The sequence below is a fragment of the Prionailurus viverrinus genome, chromosome C1 (genome assembly GCF_022837055.1).
Source record: "Prionailurus viverrinus isolate Anna chromosome C1, UM_Priviv_1.0, whole genome shotgun sequence".
NCBI classification, from domain to species: Eukaryota; Metazoa; Chordata; class Mammalia; order Carnivora; family Felidae; genus Prionailurus; species Prionailurus viverrinus.
In genome coordinates, this window is record NC_062568.1 from 164,407,085 (window position 1) to 164,434,564 (window position 27,480).

The window sequence follows — 27,480 nt, forward strand, 5'->3', positions numbered from 1 at the left end:
ATCTGACAGCCGTCTGAGACATGGTGTCTTTTGGAGGACACATATTTTAAAATCCTACAACATAACAAAAGGTACTGTCGTATACCGGTGACTTTGGGCCAAGTGTGCTAAGCACTTAACTGATTTCACTAAGCCTCCCAGCACTCTTATGGGGTACGTGCTGTTAACGCCATTTTAACAGATGGGGGGAAACGACACTGAAAGTGTTTAAGGCAAAGTCATCTAGCTAATATGGATTTGAACCCAGGTCTCTGACTGACACTAAATTATCTTGTTAATCAAATTATCAAATGAATTAATTATCAAATCAAATCAATCTTGTTAATCTTAACTACCGCATTATACTAATGCTGTTCCTCTCTGCACAAGCACTTCCCCTGTTTTAATTAAATTCATCAGGCCAATCAGTTAATTGGGTCAAAAGTTAAGTTGATTTCGGATGTATACAGACAAAGTCCTGAATAAAAATGGAAGTATAAAGAGACCTACTCTTAAGAATCTGTACTAGAATCATCAGTCCTAGTGCAGTAGGATGCTTGCCTTTTGGTATTTCCATGAAAGACATTAAAGGGGAAATTTTTAAAGGGAAAGGTGGGCAGATGATGAAATAAGTACTTTAACCATCAGAACTTATTTCTGAGATATATGGTTTATAGCCTGTCCAGTAAAATGTATCACGTTTGTATATCCTCTTTGGTAGAAGCAAAATACAAATGACTTTGGAGGATAATCCTTCATCATCTCTTTTCTACCACATAAACAGAGAAACATTCACAGAATAACAATGAAAAGCTCCTACTGCACTTTTTTTTTCAATAGAGAAAGAATGACTAATTTTGATTTAAATTTTTTTTCTAATGTTTATTTATTTTTGAGAGAGACACGGAGTGTGAGCAGGGGAGGGGGAGAGACAGAGGGAGATACAGAATCCGAAGCAGGCTCCAGGCTCTGAGCTGTCAGCACAGAGCCTGACGCGGGGCCCGAACTCCTGAGCTGTGAGATTGTGACCTGAACTGAAGTCGGGCACTTAACCGACTGAGCCACCCAGGCGCCCCGACTAATTCTGACTTGATATTAGAAGCCGTTTATTTGCTATACCTAATTCAGAAACCACTCTATCCTTCTTTGGATGGGGGAAAGAGGGGGTCATGGAGAAGACAGAAGAACACCAGACATAGTAAGTTCAGTTACCACACTATGAAACTCTAAGAGACTTAGCAAAAGTTGGAAATGAGAAAGACTCTTCTCATAGCACTCAGGGATCAAAGGAGAAATACTGGAAGTCACAGAAAAGCTTCTTTTCTTAAGCTTTTCTGCTCCATTTTATACTCAACTATTCTGAGTAGCAGAGATTAAAATTTTCATAAACACAGGAACATTTTACAAATTGGTCTAAACCAAACACATGGTCACCTGCCAACTTTGCTACGTTTTGCAAGCACACTCAATGATAATAGCCATGTTTTTTCCCCTCATATCAGAGGATTCTGACAGTGCCTGCCAGTTGTGAACTCTATATTAGGCTAATCTGGAGAATACTTAATAGAAGATTTCAAGAATCTCAGTATAAAAGTTCGCAAGAGTGCGAAACAAATGTTCAAATTCTGAAATCCAGGTTAGGGCCAGGTATGTGGTCAAAAGCCAGGATCCCTGATGAAAGTGGTCAACACCTCCTTGGAATACCAAATGAGACACATTACCATGGATGATTTATGGAATTTCCTCTTTAGATCAGAAATACTTCCAAAACCACCTCCCACTTGGTGCTTTAGCACTTCCAGTAAATGAAGTCAAAAGTGAAAATATACACAAATCCCTCCTTATTTTGACATTTCAAACCTCAATAAAGGCTCGGTTCCACATGGTGGCTTAAAATTAGACAAACTTTGGTAGAATAAAGAAAGAAAAGGAAGTTTTTTGTTGGGTTATTTTTAATACGCTTCAAAGCTTGTTCAGTCCTTTTTTGTAAATTTTAAGGCACAGTTTAGAAATAGGAGACAGGTCCCTGCAGGGGCAAACGAAATTCCAAACTCACAAGCTCAAAGTATTATTATTTAGCATCTAAAAGAAAATTAATGGCTTCCTAATGATTTACCGGTATTTGTAACCCAAGGCAGGTCTTGGGTTTGATCAGTGCAATCACCTCCACTTTTTGTCATGGAGGAGGGAGGGAGAGAGAGAGAAGAAGAGAGAGATGGGAGGAGGGAGGGAGGAGAGATGGGGAAAAGAGGGGAAAGGGAGAAAAATTGATTGACTCATTGACTGATTGATTGATTTGAAAGTCATCAAGAAGGGATTAGAATCCAGAAAGATGCACATCACAACACCCTCACAAAGTTTTCTCAAACAGAGCTACTGTCTACATACCAGAAGCTGATGGAATCAAAAACCTTCAGCACTCTCTCTTGCTAATTGAATTGGTACATGTAATGGGAGGAAGCTGTTTCTCAGAACCGAAATGAGTGGGGCTGGGAAAAGGAGGCCAACAAGGCAGGCTGGGGACAAACAGAATTGGTAGAACAGGCACCCAGATTCTCCAGAAAGCAAATCCTGTTTAGCCCTTATCCATCCAGGTCACGGTGAAGCCTGTATCATAGCAACTTGTGCCTTTAAATACTACTATTCATTTGGTCATTAGTTTCTCTTGGTTCCTTTCATTTGGCCGTATTTTTGATAGCCAAATCCTTAAATGAAAGCAGAGGCTATGAGAATGTTGTCAAATTTCAATAATGCTCAAGGGGGGGGGAAAATCGCCAATCTCCTAATGGCTTGGTCTAACATTCTTTCTGGAGTTACCCAGTAACAGATTAATGTAGCTAAGCATTGTAACATTGAGTACTGAGAAAACATGCCTGAAATTTACAAGTAGGCCCCACTCGCTAGTTAAAAAAAAAAACAACAACCCACTTCCCGCATTTTCACTGCCATGTTTCTTTATTTATTTATCTTTAATTTATTGTGGTGTCAAAACCCATGTCTGGTCTTAGAAGAATTTTGGCACAAAGTTGGCTTTTTATAGTACCAGACCATTAAAACTACAAAACCTCAATTAAAAAAGTGCCAGAAGAGTTTGGTGCTCAGTACCAAAAATGATATGAAGCCTGCAGATGGGGAAGGAAAGAAAAGGAGCTACTCTTGCAAGAAATCCAAGTCTAAGTCATGTAACTAAAATCCCTGGTGCTACAGCAACCAAATATAGTCTATGTTTTAAGTATATTATCCAATTCATATTCCTAGGTCCTGATTTTTTCACATATTCTAATCCCAAACTTTGTAACTCTCTGAAGGGCAGAAAACCTTTTTGTTTGTTTGTTTTGGTGAATGCCCCAAATCCAACCCAATCAGTTACCTCATAGGATGCATAAATGATAAAATTTGCAACAAATCCTGATAGAAGATTAGCTACCATTCTGCCCCTCTTGTTCCCAGCAACTTCGTGTTTGGAGCTGCTCTGCAAGCCTATTAGATCTGGTCCATAAAGCCAACAGAAATTTGAACAGGAATCACTGCGATGATCCCATGCCCTGATAAAGCCCAACCCTTATTTAAAAACAAAAAAAATCAATGATTAAATGCAAATCATTCTTGTGATGTAAGCATAAAAATGAGGTAAGGTATATGTGTCTGTTTTACAAGCACAAGAACTTGGATCTTTAAATTGCAGTTCTGACTGGAGTCCTACTCAGGAAAACAATCTAGCCTCCAGGAATGATTCCACATTCCAGTCCATGCCTAGCTCAATACCAGTAGCACAAGAATAATAAATAGCACGGGAGGAATAATAGTACCTTGCTCAGGGGGTATCGTGAGGATTAAATAAGATAACTGACATGGAGATTTAGAAGACTGCCTGCTTGCCACACAGCAGCATTGGATAAATGTTAGTAGTATTATTAAAATTCAATAGCATTATAATCAGAAACAGCAATATGGGACATTTTCCCTTACCCTACAACTAAATATGAATGAGACGTCCCCCAATTCCCAGATACGATCCAAACCCAATCAGTCCATCAGCAAGTGGTTAATGAGTCCTACGAGCCAACATCCCAGCACTCCTGTTAGCCAGCACTCCTCACAGGTAAGAAGACAAGAAGTTGTTTTTAATATAAGCAAATCACTCTATATAACAAAACACTGCTGGTGAACTTCCTGATTTAGACACACAGTCCTTATTTGAAAACTGGGGAAGCGACGTGTGGCATATCTTTGAACCACATTTCAGAACCTTCTCTCTGTACCTATACTCTAGTTCTGAAGTCATGTGCCACCTAAACAGAGGGCAGAAAGAAAAGCAGGAGCCCAGGAGCTGTTGCCCAAAGATCAGGCCCCACCCCCCTCCAATGTTCAGGACTCCTGGCCTCATCTGCCTTAGTTTCCAAATCTGCCTCTTCCCCATCTTGGGCACACTTTGCCTTGCTTTCTCCTGGCCACAGAAGACTGCTCACCTTTTCTACCATCTCATCCTCCTATACCAGCGGACTCTAGGACCTCAAACTGATCACAGATGATCCATCTGGCTCCTTACCAGCTCGATTGCCTGACCAGCCATGATGCCCCCAAGTCTGTGAAAGGCACCAAATTGGCTATTTTTGCCTGTGTTATGTGTCATCTTCATGATGAGCCTATTATGAGACTGTTATGGAGGTATTACTATCCTTGTCTTATAGACGAGGAAACATTTACTGTACCTACGTTAAACAACTTGCTCCTGGACAGAATCAGACACACATGACTTTGAATAGAAGGCTGTGACCTCACGTGATTTATTTAACTTGGAAAAAATACACACTAGGTATGTCCTGGCAGCAAAAATTAGAGTAAAAGGGTGACTAAAACTGGCCCAAGTGTTTAGATACAGTGAGTGACTTATTACTAACTTAGAAGAACAGATTTCTACCCATTGTAAATGCCCCTGAAGATTACAAAATGCACCTAAATAGCAATAACAACAATAACAACAGCACAGAGCTAAATAATTTGCCTAAAATCAAACAGTTGCCAAGTGATCGCCCAGGATTGGAACCTGCATTATTAAATCATCCTGTTTAAGACTCCAAAGTAAGTGCACTATACATGTGGGGAAAACAAATTTTTCAAGCTAAAATTAAAAAAGAAAGGGAAGAAAAGAAATCTCTAGTATCTTGTTCTTGGTTCCCCGTTTATATCTTGCTTTGCAGTACACCACACAATGGGCACTTTTGTTCAGCTCAGCAGGGCTATTTATATGTTGTAACTCTCAGTGCCTTTGGGGACTGTGTTCTTCCTTCTCTGAAATCTAAAGATGGGCGTTTAAGAAAACTTCCAGGATGAGCTAACTCTGTTTCAACTAGCCACGCCAGTGTTTAACTCTGTTAAACAACTAGCCACGCCAGGCCCACCACGTCTGGAAACACAGGCCCCACCTCCACCTCCACCGGGAAACCAAAGTAAGAGAGGTCGCTTAGCCTCCTCCTTGCAAGACTGCCCTGTCCCAGTCACAGAGAGAGAGGGCACGGTCCCCTCTCACGGAAACCCACTTCGACAAAAGGGAAATAGAAATTGGGCTGTGATGAGCCTTGCCCTGGTTTTTAGCAGGCACAGAACACTAGTTTTCTGAAACAGGGGCATCTATCCAGTTCGAAAGGTCTTGAAGGAAAAGAAACGTGAGATGCCTCTGTAAAAACGTGCACCAGAGAAACGAGAAACAGAGGCAAGTCGTGGGCAATCAATACTTCCCTACTCCTGCAGATAAGCAAAGTCATGGAGGATAGGCCAGTCTGCAGTACCAAGTGTGTGAGGGGAAGGAACAGATCTTTCTGAGACTGTTCTCTGACACTGCTGAGGGAGTGGGTGGCAATATTGAGTCTAAACCGAGCGCGTCTCCATACCACCACCACAGCTCCTTACACTTCCCCAGGAAAACAAACTGCCTCACAGATGCATCGATTTCTGAGTTGAAATATAAAACGGGAAGAGTAATTTTTAAATACTAAGGCAGCTATGGCAGTTGGAGAGGCAGCTGAGGGACGATGCTAGCAACCTGGGTAGCATGCCATTTCAACTGCCGGGATCTTGCTCTCTTTGGAGGCGGATATCCCAGTGTGGAGGTGAACATGAGGAGAGAGGCTCTGGACGGTCACAGGGGATCACGGATCTCATTTCAATGTGGCTAAGTAATAATAATAACAATAATAATAACAATAATAATACTTACAGCAAACATTTGCTAAATGTGTACCATATGCCAAGCAATATGCTAAGCACTTCACCTGAATTATCTCATTGAAGCTCATAATCACTATACAAGGTAGGTGGACATTTTACCAAATAAGGCAACAGGGCTAACAGAGTGAGACCTGCTCTTGAAGGAATCCTTTGGGGGCTTCCATACATTAAGAAACCAAAAGTGGAGCGCCCCTAGAATGCCCCAGTGCCTACGTAGGGGTGGTACTTAAGTTCTAACAACAAAAATGCATGCGATCCCAGGACTGACATTTAATAGCTGTGTGACCTTGAGCAGGCCACTTGACCTCTCTGGGGCTCAGTTTCCTTCTTTGTAAAATGGGGAAGATGATCTGATAATAGCACTACTTCACAGGGGTGCTGAGAGAATTAAATGAGATAATATATGTACAATGCTAAGAGTTTTGTGTATCAGTAAAAGAATTACGTAGGTATAAGCTGCTAGTACTTTATTATTGTCTCTAAGAAACATATTTTACCTAAAGGGCTACTTAATCTGGCTCAAATGCTACTTCCCCTAAAGCACCTTTCCTGCCTACCGAAAGGTAGTTGCCTCCCCTTCTGCGTTTAATACTCTGTTGAGATATTGTTAGACTATTGGCACAATGGATTATAAGGGTTTCACCTACAGTAGGTAATTCACATATACCTCTTGTCTGCAGACTGAACTATTTAATGGAGAGGACTGTTTCTTAGTACAGTTGCACTCCAGCTGCCAATACTGAGCCCACTGCACTGTTACTAATTAGCAGCAGCAACAATCGCAATAAACACTTTTGTCATAAGAGTTTTACATATGACATCACATTTAATCTTTACAATAATCCTATAATGTAGGAATTATTTGGAATCCTACTTGATAGCCAAGGAAACTGAAATGTAGGGGCTGACTCACCTTGCTTCAGCTCACATAGCTCATCAATGGCGGGGCCAAGATTCAAGTACAGGCCACCTGAAGATCCACAAGTTTTGAACTCTCTGAACAAATACGATCTACTGACTCTCAGCGGATAAGTGAAAGCATTAGTCTAACAAGGCATTTTATAATAAAAGTTCTGTGAATATAGGTAATAAAATATGGGATGCTTCAGTGAAATTAAGGCATATGAAATACAGATTTTGGAGTGCTCTAACTTGCCCAACATTTCATTCCCAATGTGCTTAGGTACAAAACAAAAAGTAGAAAACAGAGTGGTAAATATGATTCCTATCATTGTAGGACTAAAAACAGGTATCAAATGAGTAATCAAATAAATCAACAAGAATGTTTCAGATTACTAAAAGTTCTATAAAAAAATATAAATATGAAAGACAATTTTAGATAGAATGCTCCTCCACAAATTTATCATTTGAACTGAGGGCTGAAGGGTGACAATAAGCTAGCCACAGAAAGATCTGGAGGAAGTGCATTCTAAGCAGTCAACAAGTAGCAAAGAGTTTGGCAGTTTCCAGAAATTAAATGGACATCAGTAAGGCATCCAAGGAGTCAGGAGAATACAGTGAAGTTGGAGAGGGAGACCATATAGCATCTTTAGGCCATGGAAACAAGTTGGATTTTATTCTACATCCATAGGAAACCATGAAAGGTTTTTAGGCAGAGGAATGATAAAAACTAATTCTTTAAAGACCAGTCTGGCTACTCTGTGAAGAAGCAAGAATAGAATAAGGGGGAATACTCAGGATCACTGACATAGTCTCAGCAAGGATGATGGCGACTTGGACTAGAGATACTGTCTTTTTTTTCTTTCGATTGACAAGTTTCCATACAAAAACAGGAGATGTGTTCTATACTTACTCTAGTTATTTACCCAAATTCAACTTCTAGTGTCTTCAGAGTGCAGAGAGATCTCACCTTTCTTCTCTATTGCCTTCATTGTACATACGTAGAAACTGAGGTACAGAGAGCTTACTGGACTCGCTAACTTCATGCAAGTAATTTATAGCAGACTTCACTCACTTAAAGTCAGACATCAGGGGGCAAAGGCATAATAAAACATGTAAGTTTACAAAATGTTCTGTTGTTCCTTAGAAGCCTGCCAAGATTCCATATTTAAAATCTGCAGCTCTCCTTCCTTTCCAGTTTTACACTGTTTAAACCTCACATTAACTCTCATTATGAATATTACGTAGTCCAGCATTCAGCTCAGACATTCAGCTCAGACACGTAGATGGAGCCCACAGGGTTAAAAGAATGTAAGTAGAGTCAAGTCAGAGAATTGTGGGTTATGCCTGGGAGAAGTTCATAAAAGTAATTTTAAACTCCTCTGTTTTCTTTCAGTTCCGTCCTTCGTGTTTATGTGTAAATTATACCTTACTCTCTAGGTTGCATTTTGCCATTTTTCTCTCGTTTCCCCAAGAAAGCTCCCCAAAGTGACAATGCTTTAAAAAAAGGGGGGGAGGGGGGCCAGTATGAAGTTCCTCTGAGTTCCTGCTCTCTTCAAGCACGGCTCCTATCACACAATAATGTGTTATTTTGTTGAATTTTGGCATCCATCTAGCTTGTTTGGTCTGAAGCCAAAAAATTAGAGTGTGTCGGTCCACCAGTTTCTCAGCAGAGAAGCTCTCTTCTCACCCAGCGAGTGTGCTGTACCCTTGGCCTCTGGCCAAGAAGGGAAATCCATTTTACATAAAGAATGCACAAAGCTCAAGTGCTCAGAGACTTTTTACCTACTAAAATAACTTTATGGACAAATGCCAGTCTGCTAGACACATTCTGCAGGAACATTTGGCATGCAAAACAAGGTAAAGTGCTCTGTGGAGGTAGCAAGTTTTTTAGAAACAAGGAAATGGCTGTGCGTGCCCTCGTGGCACGTCACGTGGCTTGGCACGGCCGGCGTGATTGGCTGCGGCCGGGTAAATACAGCCGCCATGTAAGGAGCGGAACGTCGCCCTTCGCTGGCTTCTTAAAATGGCGGCCTGAGCCCGCACCAGGAGAAGCAAGCTGAGTCCCACTCTCAATTTCCCCCCTGAAGTTTTTTGTTTTTGTTTTTGTTTTTAAATAAACCTTACGGATTTGAGTAGAAACAGATTTCTCACAACTTGCTTCCCCGGCTCAATTTCACAGTTCGGCATACACTCAGGCTCTGTCAAAAGCTTGACAATGTTCCAGGGAAAATATTAACTGTAAACTTTCCAAGAGGAATTAAAGGAACAGGCAGAAATGTCAGGAAGCCCTCCTTTTTGAAAGCATGTCCCAAGTTTGCCGCCTGTATGCGTGTTGCAAAGAAGCACATGCAGCCCGAGCTCAAATGACCTCCAGGATGGTCCCACTTCACCATGTCACACAGTGGAAAGGGGAAGGGGAAAAAAAAAAAGAAACAAACAAACAAAAAAAGGACACATCCTCTTTGGCGAAAAGGCACGGAGGTCTCTCCCTCTCCCTCTCAGGCCTGACCAGTTGAACACTGCACACTCTGATGTATAAATATTTGCCTCTGGCTAAAGTTCAAGCAGCCCAGTGTGGCTGCCAGACACAACAGAAAACCAACATCCAAGGGAAAGTGTTTACTGCAGTGGTGGCCAAAGGAGCAACTGCCAGCAAAAGATCGCATCTGATTGGCTGGGCCTGCCTGTGGTGTTATCATAAAGCACCTGGCCTCTGGCCACTGGCCACTGGAGTGTTCCCACCCTTTCAGTAATGGTTATGTCCTTTAATGCACAGCCTTGCCACAGTTAATACAAGACCAAGAGACATGCTGATGGTTTCACATGTGTTCCTCCACGGCAAGGGGCCTGAATGAGCCAAACCACCCATATATCTGCTACCACTACTGCAAAACAAGGGTTTGCTCCTTGCAACTACCCTGGTGGGGCCGGTGACCTTTTTACACACTCCCGCCTCACAAAACCACGGGCATTTCTCAGGTCCAGGGCCGCCTGCACACCTCCAGTTGTCATCCCTACGTATTCTACAATTAGATTCCTCCATCAGCATCACTGGATGAATTTAAGCATCTTTGAAATTCCTGCAAGAAAATAAACTAGGAGCGACCTCTGATAGATAGCTACAATAGGTATTTTAAATAAAGCCACGTATCCTTCAAACGCTCTCTCCAAAACACAAAATATACACCGCGCTATTTTACTGGTTCTATAGTTCTGAAATAGGTAGAAATAAGAGAAGCTGCCCATCAAAAGATTAAGATCTTCAATAAGGATAAAGGAACTGAATGAGAAACAGATCTCGAAGAGGATCTTTTCAGAGAAGTTATGAATTCATAGTTTATGCTAAGCATGTAGCCAGCAGGGCAAAGTCTTTTCATGGTGTTCAGTATTCAGGGCAGTTCGAATACAATCAACATAAGTCACAAAATTTTTAAATCATTGTCATCCATATAACATTTCTATCTTCATAAACAATAATGAATGAATCAAACTTTTCCTTAATGTTGCAAATGAAATGTTTCTGTTTAGTTGAGCTGAAAAGTTATATGGAAAACGGGACAGAAAAATCAAGGAGTATGAAGGTAAGAACCTCTTTTAAGTAAAATTTTTGATGTAATGGAACAATAATTTAGGTAAAGCAAGCCAAGCTGTTATGATTTCATCTGTTTTGAATAAAATACACATTTGCTTAATTGAAACATTTGCTGTTTGTTGAAAATAAAGAAGATTTTACATCCGTACACAATTTAGAGTTCTAACTTTGAAAATTCAAGGTCCTGAATCTTGGTTGATCTTAGGCTTAAAGAAATTTCTGCATCTGAATTTGTTGCAAAACAAAAATAATATACCAAATAATTCCATATTCGATTGTCTGTAAAACTTTAACGATTATATTGGTCCTGTGTAATCTAACTCTTAACCAAATGTGTCACTAAGGTTGATCTGTGTTTGACCTCAGAAGCCCAGGACTTATAGTATCAAGTTTGGCTTCCAAGAGATCCCAACGAATCATGGGCAAGCGAATCACAGAGGAATGTTCTGTTCCCAGCTGTGAACAAGACAGAATTAACTCTGAGACGCTTCTTCCTGCTGCCCCGGGTGGACAGAAAGGTCAAGATGGTTAGCTCCTACAGTCTCAGTACCAACCGTCAAAACAACACGCATGTTAAAAATAGATTGTCTGTAGGCAACTAAAATATAAATGTAGAAAAAATTTTATATAAAGATAGTTTTAATATATTTAAATTTCGGCCTCAAGTACCTTAAAGACTGTAACATGAAACCAAGGAGAAAAAGGATAGAACAGTAATTTTCCCAAGTGTATTAACTTCACAAACTTTGAGTCTTAAAATTAAAAAAAAACAATCATTCTGACCCATGGATGACACTTTTCTTAGGAAATTCCTTGGACTCACAAGTAATTCATTGGGAATTAAAGCACAAGAGGCAAATTTACCACTTTTATCTGTTTGCATTTTGATAACTACATTTTTCTCAGCTCAATTTCTATGGAAATAAAAATTCTGTTTACTGTCAGAGGAATTTCTTTATCTATCAGTGGGGAATAGAGTTGAAATACTGAGTTGTTGTTGTTGTTTTTTTAATACGATGAAATGATCAAGGCATTCTAAGGTGCTATGATACATTGGTTCTATCATAACCACATAGAAAACCAGGGGCAACTGCTGTTTTATATATAAGTAGATACTTAAGACTTATCAACAAACGGCATGTTTAATAGTCTCTGGCATTTGCATGATAAAATGTTAAAACATTAATAAAACTAAACTGGTGATAAAAGTAATTCTATCTTACAGACTTCCACACTGAACAAAAATGTACTTTCTAAATAAAAACGTTACAAATGTAAATATTCCTTTTAAAGCTGCTGAATGCATCACTTTACTAGGAAAGGCTTAGTTATGTTATTTGCAATTCCCTCATTGCACAACAATGTACATTACTGTCTGTAAGCTCTAATTTGGCATGGCGCATCATTAATGACCTGAATGGTGGCTGTTTCACACATACATATTTAATTACAACAGCTGAACAAATTACATATTTATGCTTTATAAAGGGGATTGCCAGTCTAATTCATTTGCTATGCATGCAGGTACAGGACTCCATCTGCAACAGCATCTGCACAACAAGAGCTAACAATTATCCATTGTACAGCGAGTAAGCATATCTGGGGAAACCTGTAAGGGAGGCAGTCATATTAACCATTTCATTGCCTCAGGCCCTGTAATTTTTCTAGGGGTCAAAATCTTTTAAGACAAAAATTGTACCCCTTATATTGGCCACAGTCATTTAACAGAATCGGCCAACCCTCTGATCCATTCTGATTTCCGATGGGCTTCAGATGAGAGGGGTAAATAATCTAAATCCTACAGGGAGGCTGTGCTTCGAGTGGCTTCTTCTAGCAAGCAGACATTTTCTTAGGACACTTTCACCTCCAGAACTCAAGCACAGGTCCCTTAACGGCCCAACAACAGCCTTTGCCACCGCGTCAGTGGGGCTTATCTTCAACCAAGACAGAGGTTTTGTCTTTGCCACCACACCCTCCATCACACCATAGACCTGGGTGTTTATACAGGATGGGCCTGAAGAACTTTCTTAAGAGAAACCACACTCTGAGCCCCTTCTGAGAGCCCTAAGACCTCTGCTGGGCCATTCTTATCATCAATATACTTTCCAGCTAAGCCACAACTAAAAGCTACTATTCCCTCTTTTGGTAATAAAGTCCTATTCACCAGTGTTGCAACCTCATCTTAAATGGCTTCAGGACTTTCGTATGTTTAATTTAATATATCCAATGAGTAATATAAATATTCTGGACCATCACTTCTACTTCAAAACCCAAAGAGGAAGAATTAAGAGTCAGCCAATCAATAGTGAGGTTTCCCATTATCATTTAAGGCTCTTGCTAGGCAATAAAGAGGCTCCATGGTGATGGCCCCTAAAAGCTCCTTACGGCGTCTTTGCCTCTTTAGGCCACAAAATCAAAGCATGAGTCAGAGGTGTGGGTTTTTTAATGTTCCCTCTTGAGTGATGGAGTTCAAGCCAGGGTCTGACTGGGTGAGTGGGGTGAAGGAACGGCGGTGCTGGGCATGGCGCTGGATGTGAGGATGCACAGTCAGGGGCTTCTGCCCTCCTCCTTGGAGTCTGACTCCTGAGGAGCCAGGGGGTACTGAAGGGTGGACCCCAACATGTGCTCCCAGCTATCCATGCAGTTCTTGGCTATGTTAGGGCCAAATGCACACGTGGAGAGAGTCCTGATTCACTTGACATCAGCCACCTGTGGATGAGTCAGCCTTTGGTCAGAAACCAAAGTGAGAATGAGAGATGAAAGTCTCACTGACATCTTAAAGGCTGATGGACCTTTAGAAGAACCAGTGCTTTGGTTTGTGAATTCGAACCCCATAGCGGGCTCTGTGCTGACAGTGCAGTGTGCTTGGGGTTCTCTCTCCCGCTCTCTCCCTCCCCTGTGCTCACCCTCTCTCTCGCATCCGTGCTCTCTCTCTCTCTCTCAGAATAAATAAACACTAAAAAACAAAACAAAACAAAACACCTCAGTACTTTCTCATATCCAAATCTTTCACCAGAAAAAAAAAAAAGACAAGTGCCCTCCATAGGAAACTACCGGAAATACAATCTCACTATGGTGCAGAAGTGGGGTTACCAATTCTCAGTTGGCCAGAAACCATACTGAGAAGGAGGGGCCTAGATAGGCTCTGAACTCACCCATGACTTGTAAAGTGTCAGAATATTAGAAGACAGGCTTCCTGAGGTGTTGAGAGGGCACTCTTCAAGGAGCTTCACATAAAGCAAACAGTTGCCCTCAAATTCTAGTAGCACCCAGTACTCCATCAGACGCCTCAATCAGGAGCTCCAGTGGGAACAGTGCAAAGGCTGCATAATTTACAAAGGCTTTTATGAACCCTGTAAGGCAGCTGTGTCCACTTTATAGATGAGAAAAGTGAGGCTCAGAGAAATGAAGTAACTCACCCAACACACAGCTAACGAATGGCAGAACTGGGACCAAGCCCAAGACTACCCGACTACTCCAATTCCTCTTTTCTGCCCCTAAGTCTGATTTTAGCTTCACTGTGCCCCCCTCCACCCCCACCCCACCTTTGCTACCTAGCTTTACTTATATAAGGTTGTCAACCCCCTAGTCAGGGTCACCAGTCTGGATGCATCTTCATCAGCACTAGTATTGGCTTCAAAAACAAAGGTAACAGGAACTACTGGTGCCCTTCCCACACGCTGCCCCCCACCGTGGAGGTCACTCACAGCTGGATGGACATGCTTTCCAGCCTCAGACACAAACACCTGAGTCTCTCTCTCTCTGCCTTGGAGCTTTCTCTGTCCACAGGGCAGGCTGGAAGTGCAGAATAATTAATGTACCCAAGAGCGACCCTGAACCAGTGAAGGATACAAGTTGGCCCTTAGTGAAACAAGTGTGAGTTATGTTCTGTAGTCTCTAAGGGAGTGTGGGGGTGGGCAGAAGGATTGAACCCCAATTGCTAACGGCAATACTCTGCTCATTGAGACCTCTTTTATTGGACTTACCTCCTCCCCATACTTCCTGGGATCATCTCCCAAATAAACTATTTGCACCCAAACCTTTATCTCAGGGTCTGCTAGCAAGAAAACTCGAACTATAAAAACAAACATCAGCACTATTAGCCATGTAAGCTTGGCTCCCACGTCCACTATTAACTGTAACCGAATACTAGTATTCTGCCTTGATTAATTTGTTACCAGAATGTTACGTACAAACATCCTTCAAACAGTGAGTGATTCTAATAATGCTGTAGCCTTGCCAAAAGATGGTCACAGAGGCAAATGTTGCAAGCACTTGGTTTTTGACTCCTGATGCTGCCCTTTGTTTATATATTCTTCAGCACATTATTTAACCTTAGTGGTGATCAGCTCCTGTGTGAGCAATGAAGATAATGGTTTCTACACCATGGTCGGATTGTTAAGAAAAAAATAGGGCAGTTGTAAAAACACCCAGCATATAGCCTAGGTTCATAACAGTTCATCGTTACCATTGTTACAGAACTAACGATGAAGCCAATATGATGTGGACAAATGTTAAAGAGGAAAAAATTCTCTAACAGTAGGATACGAGGTAAGAAACTTTTTCCCCTACTGTTTTGTCTATCCTCTAAGCCACCTTCAATTAACCAAGAGTAATTCAAATGTTTTAGCAAGCTAACTCCTTTGCTGGTGTTGCGTGATATCACCCTAAAAGTTATGGGTGATACTCAGCACCGCTCTCTGTAAGTCAATGCCACAGGCACCTCGGCTGACCTTGGCAACTTTCAAAGCACAAAGCCATACTCTAATGCACTCCAGCCTTGATCTCGGGCTATCTAGGGGAAGTGGGCAGAGGGAATAACTAGGGACCCACGTAAGATAAATGAGCTCTTGTAAGGTGCTACATACCAATTCATGCGCTCGAAGGAAGAGATGAATGGTGCCTTGAAAGAGCTGATTTACTGTCTAAAGAGAAAGTCTCCTATAGATCTTCATTAAGAATGCTAACTTCCCAAGGTTGATTTGCAAGAGTGGCTACTGTGTGGGACAAAAGACAAAAAAAAAAATAAAATAAAGTTTGCAAATGTCAAGGTCTTACAGAACCAATAATAGAGATGGTTTATTAAAGCTCGTCTTTATTCAGGATACCTTAAATTTGAGGAGGAGGCTAATGGACAGGGGAGTCTGACTAGCTTAAAATCAAGGAGGATTTGTATAGAAAGCACAGTCTTCCAAAACATACCCTCGGGGGATAGAAAACATTTTTAATATAAACAGTATACTAAAATATAATAGAACTTTCTTTAATGATTCAGAACGTACCTGAGTATCGTGGTATAGGGCTAATTTCTCAATACTGCAGAGTTTTCCTGTCTTTAGAATCGTGATAACAATAATGAATTAAGAATTAAATGAAATAATGTACATGACATCACTAGGTAAATGGTACTGTATAAATGTGTTTTAAGTCAGGGTTATTACTATGACTGTCATCATGAATTTACTAAATACTGTTTAAATTCTACATAGAAGGTATGGGAAACTGGAATAACTTAACCCCATGACATACATTTGAACTTATTTTTCAACTAACTCCTGATAAGCATCTTCTGAATTTTCTCATAAATACAGAAAACTAAATGCAGGAAGGAGAGAGATGCAGATAATGCTGCTTTTCTCATTTTGGTATTCCCAATAATTGTCAGAGTTTCCTATAAAGGATTTAGAAGGCTTATTTTGCCATGGAAACATAATAATACAAATATCTCTTGAATAGGTGGATTTTTAAAATCAATTTATTATACTATGATCCCACTTTTATTTAAAAGTGCATAGAAAGGAAGAAAGGAAGAAAAAACGAAGAAAGGGGACAGGATTAGAGTTACTTTTAATATTTCTCTATGTGTTTTTCTAGATTTTCTATACTAGAGATAATATTACCTGCTTACAATAAGAAATACATTATTTTTAATATCAACACATTTATATGAAAAAACGTTATTGTTTTATTTTTATTTTTTAATTTTTTGAAGTTTATTTTGAGAGAGAAAGAGAGAGAGAGCATGACGGAGGTAGGGACAGAGAGGGAGGGAGAGAGAATTCTAAGCAGGCTCCTGGCTGACACAGTGCAGAGCCCGATGTGGGGCTCTAACTCAAGAACCGTGAGATTGTGACCTGAGCTGAAATCAACAGTCGGATGCCTGACTGAGCCACCCAGGTGCCCCTGGAAGAAAAACTTTAAATAGAAGTAAGCAATTAGGAAGGAATTCATTTCTATCCTATAAAATATCTACTGAGATGAAAGAAGGAACTTGGTAGAACTGCATTAATAAGGAGATTTAAAGGCATTTACCATTCACTAACTCATGCCTGCCCCCCTCATCCTGCAAAGTTTATGACCCAACTTAAAACAATAACTTTACAATAAAGACAATGGCAACATTTAAAGAGGGGGGAGGGGCGCTTCAGATTCTGTGTCTCCCTCTCTCTCTCTCTGCCCCTCCCCTACTCATGCTCTCTCTGTCTCAAAAATAAATTTAAAAACATTAAATATATACATACCTACATATATACATACATACATACATGGGGCGGGGGGGGAATTAGTATCTGGGAAAGAAGAAGTATGGCCCATCCGGTGGCCCTTTACCAGCCTCCAGGTAGCTTTGGCTCTTGGTTGACACAGCCATTCACCAAAGGTGCAAGAAGGACATAAGGGCTTTCACAGATGGACTCTTGCCTCCCTCTCTGCTTTTCTTTACACACGTTATCCTTGCTACCTCCACCCCGTAACAGCCCTTTGTGCCTCTGGATTCCCACTCATCCTCTACAACTGAGCTAGAGGAAACCCCTTTCAGAGACAGCCCTGAGAACCGCACGTAAGTCTCTCACAAAGAAAGCTGTCTTATTCACTTTTCTGTCTCTTCGTTGGACAGTGAGCTCCTTGATGACAGGAGCACACGAGCACTGCGTGTGGCACACAGAAGGTGTGACAACGACCCAGTAAGAGGCTGTGATTACGTGACGTTACACAACAACACAGAAAGGCTTAGTTTAAAAGTCAAGAGTGAATAATGTTTTGGCGACTGGTCTGTTAACACCCAACACCAAGTCTTTGAGATGTATTTTTTGAAACCCTTGACACTGTCATCAGGGAGAAAGCCACATTTTCAAGAACACCAATATTTAAAACACATTCTAGCTACAGAGGGTGCTCTTCACTGCATGCCAACGTGCCCCTCAAAAGAACAAATCATCAGTGCCCTAGCAAAGAAGTTCATCCCCAAATCCGAACTTTTACAGTTCAAGGTATAACTTCGGCCCCATCAGGTGTGGCTCGAACGAACCTTCTCAAAGACAAGATCTGTATCTTCCCTTCTTACTCCCTGGGCACCTATCACAGTGCCTGGGACATCAGAGGTTACCAGACAGAACCAACCCAATCTGCCCTCCCACTTCACCATGTGGGGGTCAAAGGCAGAAACATACCCTCTCCTTCTCAGTTTTCAATGCAAATGACAGGTGCCTGGCTACTAACTAGTCCTGGACCACATGGTAGTGCCCATCCACTCACTTCCTCTTCCTCATCTCCCCACCCCACAGCCAGACAAAACTGGAGATGACAAATTCTTCTAAAAGCTGTGGGGTACTACATCTCTATCCTGGTACTGGAATTCCCCAACCCATTCCATTAAAAGTCCATTTCATTTTTAGACCACATGGAAAATAAAAGAAACCATCTGCCTCATGAAGTATGTGTGGGCACACACGTCACTTTTGGAGAAGGTAACACTGCCTGGGGAAAGCCTCCCCAACAGCTTTGCAAACTCCCCTGGCCTGCTGAGAGTGCACGTGTTCCAAGACTGAGGAGGGTGGAGAACAGGCCCAGGGCACAGCTTCGATTAGTGCATTTAGCCCTGGACCCCTCCATTTGCGTGACGCCTTCACCCCCTAGGTTGCCTTTTCCTTTAAGACACCTCACATCTGGGAGGAAAAAAAGATGGGAGACAAAATGAAAGCTGAAAGATAATAAAACAAACAGTGCTTAAAGTGGAAAAAAACGGCCAGATCCCAAAGCCATCCCTCTCTCCATCTACTTCTCTCATCAGCTCTGCCCCTATCATCAATCTCTAGTCACTTTTCCCTAATACGGAGTAATATTTATGGAGAGCACATTGAGTGCCAGTCACCACGCATCCATTACCTCACTCAGTCCCCTCAGGTATCACCCTCATCCCTACTTGCCGGGGCAGTAACAGGATGAGGGAAGTAAAGTCACTTGTCCAAGGTCACACAGCTGCAACGTGGCTGAGCCGGGCTACCTGGCTCTAACTCTGATGTTCCTTCCATGGTGCACCCTCACCTCTCACAGGAAACACTTAGGAACATCTTCACCAGTCCTGTCTGGAAAGGTGAGAGAAAGAAAACACAGGAGAATCACAAAGAGTAAAGGATTGACTGAAGGCAAATAAAGCAATCCCTTACTCTTCCCTTGAGGGTAGACCTGAGGGCTCTATATATGGGAAATGATTGCTTCTCCACCTCACACGTCAAGTGTAGCACAGTGATACCACCTTTCACATAGGAATGTGCATCTTCCCAAGGAACACTCATAGAAATTACTTCTCTGTCACCTTCACCACAGAAATGCAGGATGGCACGGCTGTGGCAGATGAGAGACTGTCGCCTTTGGAGAAATCAAAAGAGAATTCTCCGGCATGGAGAAGGGAAGTGACTTGCCCGCAATCACACAGGGAGTGGCCCAGGGAGAGAAGCCAAGTCCCTTGACCCCCTTGGTCTTTTCTCATTTTACTTATTAGCCAGTACAACTCTCTCAGATCTGTCTCTCCCAGCAGACTTCCATGTTCCTCAGCAAGAGCTGCCAATTTTTCTTTCCTAGATGAGCAATGAACCTTCCAAGGGTATCAAAACAAACAGTGGAAAGAGCACTGGCCTCTGAGCCAGAAGAAAATCTAGGGGGCTCAAGTCCCAGGCATTTTACTGGTTGTGAAACCCTGGGCAGGATTCACAAGCACTTAGGTTTCAGACTCCTCATCTGTAATTTGGAGGTAACAATACCTGCCCTCTCTACCCCATAGAGTTGTCAGAAAAATCAAATGAGGGAATGGATGTGAAGAGCCCCTTATAAAACTGCAAATACTGTACAAATATAAAGGATTATTATTTTTGGATTCAATAGACTTTCTCAATTGAAAGAAGCCCTGTGTAGCTGGATGGTCAAGTTATGTTATAAATAACCAAGAAAAATGTTCTGGTTCCTGAAACAATTTTACCAGCCTGCTCGCTCCCACGAAAGGACACTGGTTGTAAAATGAATTAAATCAGCACTCTTTGCTATCTTCGGGACATAAATTGTTACTAGCTGAGGATAGGTAGGGGAATGGCTATTTTCAAAGGCATACAGACCTCTGCCTATAAAAAGCTGACCTTCCCTAGTCTAGAACACAGAGCATGAGGGCAAGATGGAAAAACAAAGGGGCTGCCTGCTGGTTTTACAACAAGAATTATCCAACATGGACTGCCTTATCTCCAACAATGGTTAAAAGAGCTCCTATGCTAAACTCAGCTTCTTGTTAAATATTTCAAGGATGCTAATGGAACCAAAAGATCAACTCCGTTATGCATCAACAGGCTGGCTTTATCCTAAAACCAATTATAAATAAACTTCTAAATACAGCCTGCTTTAAATATGCATTTAAAAAAAAAAAAACATATCCAATCGTCATGCCATCCGTCACCAGCACATATCTGACTCATCTAAAACCCACTGTCTTCAGGGACCCAGTCCTGTACCTCTGTGACCATTTGCCTTCAGAATCATAGCTAGTGCAGCATTATTTCTAATAACTTCTAAAGGTTCCTTTCTCTTTAGGAAGCAGAAATTCACTGCCAAACACACTGCTTCCATTCACAAGATTATTTATGGCACTGATAATTGAATTCCGGTCACATGACTAAGGAAGACTGGGTTCAGAGGGAAAAGAACCTAACCATAATTTCTAGAGAGATCCATAAATTACTGCTTTTCTCCCCTGGAGGTTGAAGTCCTTGGAACTCTATGGATTCTTCCCCAGCATTTACGCTAAGTATGGAATCCTCATAGAAATTCTTCTCTCTGCACTCAGTGGCAAGGCTCCTAAGGTAAATCCTTTCAAATTACCCTTTGCATCAAACCCTGAGAAACCCTAAGGGGGTGGGGGGCGGGCAAAGGACATCCCCCCTTTTTTCAAGGATCACATGTTGCTGTCTCCAGTAGAGCACAGCCTTCCTAAGGGGGATGGCAGCTTAGAATTAAGGATATATTAACCTACTCCAGTAGTCTCTTTCCCCAACAAAAGCACACATCACATCCACACCCTAATAAGCACAAGACTGTGGGCATGGTGACCAGAGAGAGGTGGATTCTCTTATGCTTTCTCAGATTAGATCAGCAGGGCACTTCCTTCATTTCTTTAAGGAAGACCTACAAAAAATCTTTCCTAAATAAGCAACTCCTCCTCCCTCCCAAATCCGATATTTAATGTTTTAACAAAGATGGGGCTTTAATGATTCAATGCAGCCTGAATTACAGATAACATTTACCTCTTATTATCCTTTAGCTCAACCAGAGAAGACATGTCACTATAGTTACTTTCAAAATATTTGCAAATTATGCTTAAAATAAAAATACAATGAATAATGCCAGTCTAGAAAGAACATCAAACATTTTTTTTCCTCTAAGAAATGCCCTCTTAAATATATCACATTTCCATTTGCTTGGTTTCTTATTTCAAGTAGATGGGTTAAACAGCATCATCCTATTGTAATACTTTCAGCCTGGAATAAATTTAGCATTTTAGAATTTCTTCCACAGTCCCTTTTATTTAACATCTCAGAGAACATAATAAACAGTATTTGATAAAAGATTGGGAATAAAAGAAATTGAGAGAATAAATAAATCTTCCAAGGTTACAGAGCCAATCTGGTATCCATTCAAAGGCTTAGACTAAGTATGAACTCAGGCAGCCATGTGTGCGTGCACACACGCACGTGCATACCACACACACACACACACACACACACACACACACACACACCATGGAGCAAAAGCAAATACTGTGTTAGTTGCTTAGGCATTATTTTCTATAAACTTTCTGTCCTTTTCTATTTAGGAAATAATTCTCTCTCTCTTTTTTTTTAAGTGAAACTGAAAGAGTCCAGTAGCTAATTTAAAACAAACAAACAAACAAAGTCTGCTTCTTCAGAAGCTTATCAAGACCAAACACCTTTGCGGGTGCACCATCACTGATGTTGGCACAGTGTGGTGATAAGTGTCCAGCCGTTGAAAAGGCAGTGACACTAATTTTTGCTCAGCTCAGAACATCTTACGAAGTTCCAAAGTAAAGAAACAATACTTCCCACTACACTCAGTGAAGAACACCACTTTGCAGGGAAGTTCCAATGTTACTGATAGTTATCTTATTGTCATTTAGATGGCAGAAGCAGGTTGGGGGATGGAGGGAGCATATTCCCAGGCAAGAGTTCCGGTTAGGTTACAGTCCTAAACATGCAGAAATCCTACACTGGCTGGAGTACAGGGAAAATGCCAAATGCTACAGTCAGGCTGTAAGCTACGGTCACAGACCATTTACTAGCAAGCTGGATTTCTGGGGCTAGCCTAATAATGTAGGTCTTAGTCATAATTTGCCCAAGATCCCTACAGCTCCAGGGAAGTCATCTTTAGTTTGACTATCTACCTACATTTACAGGTGTTACTCCTTCCCCCCCCCCCCCCCCATGCAGGAAAGAGTAAATTCTGCCACATTGCTATGGATCGGAGCAACTGTGAACCTGTCCAAATGCTACCTACATGTTTGGTCCTTCAGGGAGACAAGTGTTAACTTACTCATTCACTTACCCTCTTCTGCATCATGGATGCCTTTGGGAACTTGACGAAAGCTACGGCTGATGATATCCAGAAGCTGTAGTTGGACAGTTGTCTCTGCATAAGGATTCCGGGGTAGCCCTGTGGGGCCAGATGAAGAGGCCAACACAGTGCCTACTGGTACTCAATAAAATTCTGACTGTCTGGCCTATGCTAGCTGTTGCCATGCCTTCCAAGATAAATAGCAAACATCTAAGAGTACATGGCAGGAGCAGTGGGAAAGTCTTCCTTTATATACCACAAAAAGATCACAGTATAATTGGAGACGGCATAAATAACATTCCTTTAATTCAAATCCCAAAGAGGAAAGCTAATCTCTCCTGTTAAAATTCAATCTGGAAAAAAAAACAAAAACAAAAAAAAACTGGTTTACTCAATGATTTGACTAGATGAACATTTACTGAGTAGCTACTATGTGCAAGAAGCCAAGATTTGCAGGGGTTATGAAACAATCACAAAGCTTTTTCTACCCATTGGAAATTCAGAGCCAAGTTGGGAAGAGAAAAGACCAAGAGGTTATGATCTCACAGGACACGTTTTTTAAACCTTCTGTTTTCTCCCATAAGTAATATCTAATAACTACCTGTTGACCTCTGAACACTACTACATACACAAACACCTAAAACACAAGGCAGAAAAGGAGCCACAAAGTCGGTAAGGTGACCGCATTGCAAAGCACAGACCCCTTTCCAAAAGGGAGAGTTGGGGGATGAGTAGAGACTTCGGGAAGAGATGGCATTTGCTATGCAGACTAAGGTAGAAGAAGTGAGGGTGCAAAAAAGGGCATGGCTGGAGGGACTGAGAGACCACAGTGTGAAAAGTGTCCCAGAAACAAACAGCGAGTGATCAAGTTGACTAGAACACAGAATAGATTAAGGGACAGGGCCGGGGGAAATACATATTTAGAATCTCTATTCTGTGCTTGTTACACAGTTGGAAAAACCAGGCTTCAGACTGTCTATGTTGCTTTTTAAGCTTGCAGCAGCAGGGGGAAAAAACTTGTAATATTTATCTGGAAGCTTTCAAGATCCACGAAAATTACTTCCCCCCCCCCCCTTTCAGGAGGAATCAACTGAATTTTGTAAATAAAAGATCCCCTTAAACAGAGTCAGGGCTAAGTTTAACAAGTTGCTATTTTAACCATTTAGGCTTGCCACGAACAGAGGGCCCGATATGAGGAGCAAAGGATTCACAGGTTTGTTCTTTGTTTTATGTAGCCACATCTTGTCTCCAACAAAATTACGATAAGACAGACTTTGTTTTCTAAACAAGCTTGGGGCCTTCCATAAGCAAAGGAAGCAAGTCTTGCCGCAAAAAAAGCAAAATGCTGATAATTGGAGAAAAGGAGAATATTTAACAGCCATTCATAATTAAGCTTTAAAAACCTTGGGATCAAAGCTATGAGTTTATAGGAAACACCAAGACTATGACAGCCAGGGCTTAATTTTTCAACCCCTAGGAAAGAGACACATACCCTCCACCCCAGAAGCTTGAAACCATCCTAGGATAACACAAATATAATGTCGTTTTAAATAAATCTAACAGGAGAAGTTTTCGCTGAATATCTTCAAGAATCATAGCCACAGAAAAATGCTAGTGTCCATTTATCTGCACATGTCTCCAGTTTGGGAAGCTAAAACTATTCCTTAAAGGGATCTCAAAAAAGATTTTTTTTTTAAGCCTCACCCAGCTGTATATTTAGCTTGAGTTTATGTTATAAATAATGCTCTTTTATTTTTATATAATCTCTCCTCAACATAAAAATAAAAGTGCAATTTACTTCGGTATTTTTTGTGTCAAAAACTATTATCTTTTTATCTCTATTTCTCGATATATACCTATAATACACATGCACACACAGAGATAGAGCACTTGTACAGAAGTAGATGTACCTGAAATCACTTGCTACAGAAAAATAATGTACATATAGCTCAATTCTTCAACTTCAACAAAAGCACTAATTGTTACAGGTCTTGTAGGTGGTATTTGCACAATTGGTTAAGACCTTACATGTATCAGTAGGAGTTCATTCCACAAGCTTGTATGACTGCTGATGCCTCAATATTTAACATAAACGTATTTGTCAAACTTGGCTTACGTGTGTATGCATAAGGTAACACAGGAATCTTTTCGTAAAAAGCCCTGATAATGTTCCTCTCTCTAATCAAAACCCAGACCCATTAACACTTCCACAGTCCTTTGTCTGATCCATCATGTAAATGAAAGGTATCAATTGGCATGAAATCTTCATACCTTATTAACTTTACATCAAAATCTGTGTATGTGGAGAGCATCCAATTTTGGAATTTAAATAACCTTCAAGATTTGAGCTAGGGGGGTTTCCAGACACACCCAGAAATCTACTGGAAATAAGGATAAGCTGTGACATGCTTTTGAAAGATCGGAGGTAGAGGAAAGAAAATTAAAAGAGAACTAAAAGGACCATAACACCTAAAACCTGAAAATGTTTTAATGAGAAATAACACCATTTCTGGCTTATGGAAATGACAGGATTAATCACTGCAGATTTGTCCCTTCTACTGAGATCCTTCTTCAAATTATTTCAAATGAACACATGAAGGATTGATTTTTAAACCCATGTAAAATTCTTAGAGACAATGCAGACTGACTTAATTATAATCAATAGAATCTACAGACATTGATGCAACCCAGCAGAAACGCTGCCTACCAAAAAGCATGGTATAAAAATCACTCCATGGATCCCTTTGTACGCAACAGTGATATGACCTTAATAAATATTTCATTACTTACAGCGAATAACCAAGCATCAAGATGGCAAATTTTAATAGCTAGGAAACAATACCATAATGATTCTACTAAGAAAATGCCTCATTTAGATCAAAGTAAACTTATTCTAACTTCCAGCCGTCATTCCCAAAATACACTGCAAATCAGTTTGTAATCCTAAATAAGAGTACACTTACCCATCTCTTCCACATACAGATGGATGAATTGCTTAAAGAGGTTTTACAGGGGACTTTTCTCACTATAGCAACATTTGAAAAGTCATATGGGAAAAGATGTAAGTTCAAGTACATTTTCTTTCCATCTTCACACAAGGAAGTACTGAACAAATACTCTTCGATTAACTGACTTTAGGGGATAGCCAATGGTCAGGTCCCACGACAGCCTATACATTGGCTTTCAGGTTTCTTTTGTTGAGTTGTAATTAGTAGCTAAGAGCTCATATCCTACAAATAGTTTGGATGGTTTCTTTGTTAAGTACATTATCGAACATTTACCCACACTTAAGTCCATCTGCTATTTTGCATCTCACTTGCCCAATGTGGGTGGATCTTCCGATGTAGGGGAAAGAGACTGCATATGGAACACAGAGCTGGGTTCAAAGGTCAACTCCAAAATGGACAGTCATACTTCAGGTAAGTGACCCAAGTACTCAGAGCTTTGATATCCTCCTCAGGATACCCTCAGGATACCCTCCTCACAATACCCAATTTATAAAATTGCTTTGAGGATTAAGGGACAAGTTTAATGCATCTGGTATAATCTCTCACATTACGGGTACATACTAAATGGACACACACTATATTTTCCCATACAAATAACTCCCCTGTTCTTTTCCTTGTCTCTGGAATAGTCCCTCTTTACAAGTCCACTCTAAAGTAGACTGTGATACAGCATCTGGACAATATTTTATGTTTAACACTAAATAGATTATTTAGGGCAGTGGGCTGGTTTACCTATCTATTTACCTCCTTAAATAATTCATAGATTGTCTTGGCATAGTTTCCCCAATAAAAAACACTTTTGCCTCTTACCTTCTAGCTTATGGTTACTGAAATATTTAATTATCCTAGCATTATGAGAGATTTCACTAACTTACTGGGCCTGACAAAGTGATTATATGTTGGAATTATATGAATGTTGTAAAGGTCTCCATGCTTCTGGGTACTCAGTAGGTGGACCATTCACTCTACAATACCTTCCTAGATCAAGGAGGAACCCCTTCAGACAATCTAGAGTTGTTGTTTTGGTTTGGTTTGGGGTATTTTTTTTTCACTTAAAAAAAAATTAACATCTAGATCATGAAAACCCAAATTTATAACCTTGATAAGAAATGATCAGGATCAAATTGGCAGAAATATTTTCTCTCAATTTATGTACTTATGGTGGCTTCCCGAATTTGTCAAGGGCATTAGACAGTAGCTAGCTCAGCAATAAGCTGCAAAAAGGCGTAAGCAAAAATATTACTGATGAGTCGATTGGCTGGAATCAAACAGATACGGTTTTCCTTTAGTGCATGCTTCCCTATGATTAAGAGTTCTTCGAAGTTCCATAATTCTTGAGTTTAATCAACTAAAAAAGACACCTGGTTTGGAGCAGTTCAACTATATGCGTACATATAAAACATGCTTTGAATCAGCCTGAAATGGCTGTTTTGTAAAGCATTTTGGAAGTGTCCCAGTGTTTGAGTTAAATATACAGATAAATAAAAAGAAAATATTTCCTTCCAACAAAAGTTATTAAGATCTGGGGCGCCTGGGTGGCTCAGCCAGTTAAGCAGCTGACTTTGGCTCAGGTCATTATCTCACGGTTAGTGAGTTCAAGCCCCGAGTCAGGCTCTGTGCAGACAGGTCAGAGCCTGCAGCCTGCTTCAGATTCTGTGTCTCCCTCTCTCTCTCTGCCCCTCCCCGCTCATGCTCTGTCTCTCTCAAAAAATGGATAAAACATTTTAAAAAGTTATTACAATCAGAGGTGAATGACTTATAAAGCAGATTTATTGTAGAATAAAAATAATTTTTTCAAAAATGTAGTTTATCCATAAATTTTTTTTTAATTTTTTTTTTCAACGTTTTTTATTTATTTTTGGGACAGAGAGAGACAAAGCATGA

General features: G+C 40.7%; 1 protein-coding gene across 8 annotated transcripts in view; it reads right to left on the reverse strand.

Annotated features, from left to right (window-relative positions):
* Positions 1–27,480, reverse strand: part of NFIA (nuclear factor I A) — a 377,388-nt gene that overhangs the window by 266,139 nt on the left and 83,769 nt on the right. Inside the window, exon 3 of one of the 8 annotated variants that reach the window (XM_047869652.1) lies at positions 19,000–19,065. The exons of the other annotated variants lie outside the window; for them this stretch is intronic. Within the exon in view, the coding sequence (XP_047725608.1) occupies positions 19,028–19,065 (38 nt within the window). The 3' untranslated portion in view covers positions 19,000–19,027. Of the gene's footprint in view, positions 1–18,999; positions 19,066–27,480 lie in introns of those variants that run through there. 8 annotated transcript variants of the gene reach the window in all.